Raw genomic sequence first — 7,477 nt, 5'->3', positions numbered from 1 at the left:
GTCTGCTGAGTCTGGGAGGATCACGTCCACAGTCGATCATCTAACGATAAATAATGCTACCCGGGCAACAGAGATAGAGAGAACTTGCCGAATGCTACAAGCAGGGTTCGATCTCTGGATCGTGCTGACCGGGAGATGATCGCATGTAGTGGTGTAACAAACCGAGGTACTGTTCCACACTTACCCGGTATTGCTAAGCTGATCGGTCGGTAGCTTGTGGAAGAAAACTGCTTTGAGGAAGATCTAGTAGTCAGTATAGAATACTCGGTTACAGCATTGCATTTTTCTCTAGGCCGGAATATATTTCTACGATCACGGTACTATTTACACAACACACACACACACTTTTTCCTACGTTTTACAATCCACAAACACCCGGATGGATTTTACATTTACAATTGGAAAAAGCCACAATCGAAAAGGCTCAAACGCGCTCGTTAAAGAGTTAAACTGAGCTCTATTTTTCTATCTCTATTTCCCACATACAAGCTTTAGCGGTTCTATTTCTACGTCACGCTAGAAATCCGGCACTAGATCGTTCACAAACTAAACAAAACACCAAAAACCACCAAAACGCGATAGCTTCTCGGCCGAGCACACCGGTACCAAATGATCTTCGAAGACAGCGCTCATGGTGGATGCGATTACACTGAACTACCGTCTTCCAACACCAACGTATGATCGATGGGCGATGCCATATTCTCGACGGTGAGAAGGAGATCGCGTTGGAAGATCTACACAAATGGCAACTCGATCGACTGCACCACGAGTTGCTCCTTCGCCTGTGCTTTGGCCGGCAGATGAGGAGAGATCCCCGATCAAAGCACACTTACACACGATCGTCGCACTTAAACACAACAACACCAAACACACACACATCCGTGTTCAGTTGGAGACGGGAAGAGAACTTCAAATCACTCGACCGGACCGACGGGTTCGCATCCGAATGCGGTGAGCTTTGTCGATGCAATGGAAATCGCGACGGGAATGGCGTGGCTTTCGAGCCAGACTCGTCAGCGCCAACATATTTCCCTTGCCAGCGTTAGCAGAAAGGGGGGAAAGATACGATCACGCACACCACGGAAGAAAGATCCAACGAGCTTGCTATTTCACTCGTGCTTTTTCAGACAATGCACTCCTCATGTTGGTTTACCCGATTTCATCAGTGAACATATTTGATAGACTAACGTGAATAGATGATCATAATACTTGGTATAATTTGTAGTACCTTTAATTTTTGAACATTGAATTTTGAATGTAGTAAATCTACATTTTTTGTATCTATGTCACAAAAATTGGTTTGCCTGATATTTCTTTTGCCACATTTAAATTTAAGCAATAAATTACTCAATTACTCAGATAGATTGCAGATCTTTTACTAATGTTTATGCCACCTACATCCTTCAGACTTTCCTTTATCATGCTCGTTAGCACTCCTCTTTTTCGTTATACTTCCTGGCATTTATTCTAGTTTCACCATGCCAACCAACTGTTTTTTAAGTTTTCCTGGGAAGAATGAAAACCTTTTTATAATATTTTTATTAAAATTTATATTTTGATTTATTTATTTCAAATCTGGCTAAACTGATATTTTAGGTATAAGTTTTTGGACTATTTTAATATTTTTTTTCAATATAATATATCCGTAGCTAGCAATTGTGCATTCTGTAGGATCTCAAGTACAGTAATACCATGTTTCCTACGACGACTTGGACTGTTTGGGTCCAGAACGATTGGAGAGAAGTTTTCGTTTAAAATCATCTGGCTGGATTGAAGTAGTCATTCTCACAAACATACCAACTCGACCTTCTCTGTATCGCTTCCCAATGTGAGAAACAGAGCAAAAAGATCGACGACTGGCCACCGGAACGACCGAAGCGCAACGCCATCGTCTGATGCGATTATGGTTCCGGTTGACTTCCGACCGCTCCGTCATTGCGATTAAGCTACTCCACAGCAGGAGGCGTCCATTCTACGCATAGCGGTGGCTTAGGCGGTAGCAAACTCTAACCGTTCAAATCCCTGGGGTTTCGCGTGGTCTAATGCTCGACAGAACTCACTGTCGCTTCGAAAGGTTCTACCCTTAGCTCATGGAACGGTGGCCCTTTATGTGGTTATGCTTCACCGCACGCAAGGCGCTGTTTATCAGGGGACTCACGAGCCACCCCAGTAGTTTTGCAGTCCGCTACAACTCTGGGGGATTTCAGTCACGATCAAGCCCGTGGCTTCACAGTTTTACACCACCGCATTGCACCCCAGAACCCTTTGCACAGATCGCCGACGGAGTTCCACACCGTGCGAACTTCCGGTCGTTATCCCGCGCGTGTCAGGTTCAATGGCACGGCCGCACAGTGGGTTGCCGCAGTTCCGGTTTCCAGCACCGAACGACAGAGCAACAGGACAGGTTACTGGTGCCCGGTATTTGGCAATCGTGTCGTTTTCAGCACCTCTAAGCATGCGTAATTATACATTCTGCCCGATTATACACCGTCTGAAGTTGAGCAAACACCTTTGTTCTCCCGTTACGTCAACGGCCCTACAGCTGTCGGAAATGGTTGTTTCAGACATAATTACCAGAGCCTGCGATGTGGTGATAGAAATAATATTATACCCTTTACATTAGCTGTTGATGCGGGAGTGCATTTTTATTTGTTTTAGAAGCCTTTCAGATTATACACTGCTCTATTATAAATGTTATTTGTCTGATATCATTTAACTGACCAACTAGGTAGTCAAAACCATTGATATTTAAAAAATACACTACATCAAAATATGCACGAGCGTGACTTAAACGAGATTTAATTTTAAAATTAGAATTTAAACTATCGCTCATTTTCAGAAACTTGTTGCTATTTTAAGCAAAAAATAATCTTATTCTCTTTAACAGCGACACTTCCAATCTTGCTTGCAAGGATCGAATTATGCTGCAGCATTTCACAGATCGGAACCAGGCCAAACCGTCAAGCTCGTCAGACCAGTAAAGCGGAGCCGAAATCAAGATCACCGCCCCAAAGACACTATCGTTAGCTGCCAGTTTTCCTTTCCCATTTCACTCGTCCGGAAAATGGCTCTCGTTTTTCGTTTTACTATCGTGGATATGTTTTGTTTTGGTTCCGAGTCTTCAAAAGCCCCGGTTGTGCGATTGGCAATGAAAATCGACGGCACGTGTGGGGTTTTTGTTTTGGTTTCGGTTCACGTTTTGGTTTCGCGGTTTACTATTAACGAGTTTTCCTCTCGGAATATAGGAAGAAATGGAAAGAAGAAGAAGAGATGCCTAGATAGCGTGTGCGTGGGGCGTGAGAGTTTTTAATTGTCAATTTCTATCAATGCCGGCGATCCTCGTTTCCGAGTAGAGCTCCACAAGCCAAGCGTACCGATAGCGGCAATGAAAATGGTATGCCTGTGGAAACATATTTTCATTCCAAGCGGCCTGTTAGAAAGTGCCGTAATTTGGGTGTGGTTTTAATTTTGGAACGTCAAAAAGTGGGTGTGTGAGGCAATTTCACTCAACGACTTATTGTACTTAATTTAAAATACCTCGAATGAGGTGATAAATGAAATTATTATTATAAAGTTTTATTTTATTTTTGTTTATAGACAGCAACCAATTTATCTCAATTTGTATAATTTTTTTGTTCCAATTATTAGGTATGTATACATTTCAAAAGGGTGTATATTATTCTTTGAGTATTGCATTTTAGTTTCACTCAGATGATCATGATCCTATCAAACCACCATCGACCCAGCCGCGAACGTACGTCTCGATTTCGCGTCTAACGCGCCGTAAATCATCCGAATCAAAATCACTATCTGCCATCCAGTCAAGGGCCACGACGGCACCATCGATGACAAACGCGTTTGCCTGCAAATTCGAATAGCTCGTAATAGAGACAAGCCGTGTCGGGTCGTACTGGGCGTTAACATACAACACGTTGGTAACACGTGGATCATCCGCACCAAAGCCCAAATTCGTTAGCCGGACACCTTCGTACACTACTTCTTGATCTATCCAGTCACCAAACACGGAACGGCATGTCTCGATAAAGTATCGATAGGTGATACGTGTACCGAATGGGCTGTCACCTGAGGCTGACGTCAGGAACCAGCCAAACTCGGTGCAGAGTTGATACATCCGAGCCCGTATACCGTACTCAGCGTTCTCCACGGCGTCTGGTTGCTCGATCAGAGCACTGACAACACTACTCTCGAAGTCGAACGGCACACAATCCAGCACGGCATATCGACGATGGAAAAAGTTCGCCAAAACCTCGAGTGCCGTGTCGGCTGGATCAGCGGTCAATTCGGCACACATTTGCCGCACCGATGCCGGGTTTGCCTGACCAAACATCTCTGCTTCCAACGAGCTCTTCAGCATGTAGAAGAACGTCTCTACCATCAGTAGATCGACACCGCTCAAAGGCACGCATGAGCGGAACATCTCCGATAGACGTCCATACATCCCGGCATCGACGAGGTTCTCGGCGGTGCGGAATCCGCGCCACACGATACCATAGCAATCGTCGTCTCCAAGCTCGCGGATTGTATCACCCATGTCCTCGCCATACTCGTTGAAGTTGACGCGCGCGACAACGGACGCAGTCGAACCCCAGGCTCCGTCAATAAGGCTTGGAAAGCGTTGACGGGCCCAAGTTGCGATTGCTCCACCGTAACCGAGTCCGTGTAGAATGACTCGGGCGTTTGGGTCTCGAACCACTTCCCGGCGCAGGTAGTCGATCCACTCGATGAGGTCCGTCAGGGCTTGTTCAACGGTCAGGAACCGCATGTTGGGTGTGGAAAAGTTCCTGCAGAGATCAGGACTCTCCGTTACGCTGCGGAAACGTTGAAAGTCTAGCATCGGCACTTACTCTACCGGGGAGCTGCGTCCATAGTAGCGGTGTTCGTTGCAAAATAACCAGGCACCCTCAGAACGAGCGATGTCGTGAAACAGCCCGTTTTCGATGAAGTACCCATTTAGGACGGTGTTTGTTCCGACGACGATGAAGATCGGCCCACCAGGACGATAGTGTTCATCGTTCGAAAGGTAGCTGAACTCGAATGTGTCCCTGTTCTGCGCGTTGAAATGATCAACGCGTGTGCGAAAACGTAGGGCTTCCGAGCGGTTCGACACGTACCCAGCCGGAGGCTGTAGATCACCCCTTATATGTAACAGATTGTGCCAATGGGGCAGAGTGTCTTGGAAACTGCCTAGTGCAACTGCAACGATCGTTGCAACCGTTGCAATCCGCAGCGGAGCGCAATGAACCGCCATTCTGCACGGAGGAAGTCACTACACCTTACTGGAAGTACAGATGTCGCGCTCATGCCCGTCAAAATCAGCGCCAACAATATCACCTGATCAGAACTGTTCGTATTACGCGATAACGATTTAATTGTTGACCTAGAGATTAACGAAACGGAAGCAACGAATATGCGTACTTTTTGGACCACTGAATTACTCATGTTGCGAAATTGTAGAATAAAATAAAACCTTAGATTAACAATAGAGCTGTACAGAATTGACCGCATGTTTTTTGTTAAAACCAAATCAGTTTTCTTTTATATCATTAACATTTGAAAAGAATATCATACGATTCATAATAAAGTTCAATATACTATGCATTCATAGACATAATACCCTGCATTCAAATAATATGCATAAATAACAAAGGCTCTGGGAGTTCTGATATATGTGCAGTTATATTTGGAAATTTTCAAATTAAATTGAAGTAGTTATTTTGATCACACAAATCACAAATCACCAAGAAATAGCATGAGCTAAGTATGTGAAACATTTGGTAAAAATGCTGGCTTCAGCTGTAGCAAAATGAAATGAGTTTCCATGAAGCACGATAGTACAAGATACGAGAACACTGTAGTATTTAAATATTTGTTTAAAATGTTGTAATGTTATGCAATACCAAACACCAACGAGTGTTTACGCTTTTGATTGTTTATAGCCTTTTCTGTTTATTTCATTCAGCGCCTAACTGGTGGGTCAGTAAATTTTCCCTATCAGCTCCATCGGAGTCCAGCGACGTGGATAAGATTGGCTATCGCTAACGCTATCGAGTTTATTAATGAATTATAATCCACAAACTCGAATGCCGCAGAAAATCGCGTCATAACTGTTTAACGGAACCAAAACACTCTCAAAGCGCGCCGAGGAAAAGATAAAAGGGACGCAGGAAAATTGGCTCGGAAGTGGGATAAAGACGTGCGTTATATGGGTGGACAAATTGCTGGCTTCAAGATTGTCAATTGTTAAGAAGTCAAAGTCATGCCATGAGGTAGCTTAGAATTGTAACACGAGCTCAAACCATAACCGAGAGTAAAATGGGTATCAGGGTTAATTTTTATTGCTTCCTTTGAAGCAGATAAATAATCGCCGCTAAACTCGCAAACGCACAGCTGCCTGTGGTAGGCTAATAGAATTAATCGGTTGCCATTTGATACGTATCAGGAAGCCATGAAACGATAAAGTCGACCAGGTGGCCGCCATCCATAAGACATTAGAAGCATCGCAACAATTACTAAGGTGATGTTATTTTTCTTTTAATTTTTGATTTGATTGATTATTGTAGATTTTGTTAGGCAAGATGTTATGAAATATTAAAGTATGATGTCATTTTTACTCCTAGACTTGCTGTAATAATACCGAAACCGAAATTCGCATTCATTTGCATGAGCAGTCTCTTTTAACTAAAAATTATTACGCTGATGCAATATAAAGAGGAGAGGATTTGCGATAAACTCAATTTAAACTGATATGTTGTGGATTTCCGAGAGAATGATCAACGAATGATCTGCAGCTTTTAGAACTAAAAGAGGTATTTTTGAGATTTTTTTCGTCAGGATTTACTTGCTTTTACCAATAGTAGCAATAGCCATCAAGAACTGTAGTCAACAACAATTTTAAAGGCACTCTTTGCACGATCAGTTAAAATCAAGTTAACTCCATGCTACTTAAAACCAAGGATGAAATTACTTAATCTCTTTTATCACCTGGCATTCTATAATCAGATCTCTTAACCAAGAGAAATATGTTGTGACGTCACAGTGCAATGATCGTAATTGGCTCCGTAAGGGTTGTAAATCTTCATGCTCGGGCGGCAATGCTATCGATGATTATAATCATGAGTAAAGCCATATCTAAATAGACCAAGCAGCTTTTTATGCCCCTATAATTCGGTTTAGGAGTCTCTTTCCGATGCCGAACCAACGGTGGAATTTGCCCAATCATGTAGACTTGCGCCATTGAGGACAAGATCTCGGAAGTAATGACATTGGAATTTGGGCAGCTAAGAAACATGAAATGTACTTGTGTATTATTTTTTGTTTGTTATTTTTTATTGTTTTACGATTACGTGTAAATCCTTGAAGAAACTACTAAGTTCCCTGGGCGCTGGTGGTAAGGACGCATCTTCGGAGCTCAGCAATGGCGAAGGCTTCCAGGTAAACTACATACACTTAGCGTTGT

At 43.3% G+C, this 7,477-nt stretch overlaps 1 protein-coding gene across 1 annotated transcript; it reads right to left on the bottom strand.

Moving 5' to 3' along the window:
- Positions 1-3,715: 3,715 nt before the first annotated feature.
- Positions 3,716-5,269, bottom strand: LOC128720919 (putative serine protease K12H4.7). The gene is made up of 2 exons (XM_053814621.1): positions 4,866-5,269; positions 3,716-4,802 (listed from the first exon to the last, which is right to left on the bottom strand). The coding sequence occupies exons 1-2, from the start codon at positions 5,267-5,269 to the stop codon at positions 3,716-3,718; spliced, it is 1,491 nt and encodes a 496-aa protein (XP_053670596.1).
- Between the last annotated feature and the right edge of the window lie 2,208 nt (positions 5,270-7,477).

Source organism: Anopheles nili, chromosome 2, assembly GCF_943737925.1.
Source record: "Anopheles nili chromosome 2, idAnoNiliSN_F5_01, whole genome shotgun sequence".
Lineage (NCBI taxonomy): Eukaryota > Metazoa > Arthropoda > Insecta > Diptera > Culicidae > Anopheles > Anopheles nili.
The sequence above is the reverse complement of the archived record's forward strand: the minus strand, read 5'-3'. Positions and strand labels throughout refer to the sequence as shown.

Excerpts from the sequence above, each read along its gene's own strand:
- LOC128720919 (XM_053814621.1), bottom strand. The coding sequence starts at position 5,269 with ATGGCGGTTCATTGCGCTCCGCTGCGGATTGCAACGGTTGCAACGATC. Across the intron at positions 4,803-4,865 it reads GGACGCAGCTCCCCGGTAGA|GAACTTTTCCACACCCAACA; the intron begins GTAAGTGCCGAT and ends TGATCTCTGCAG.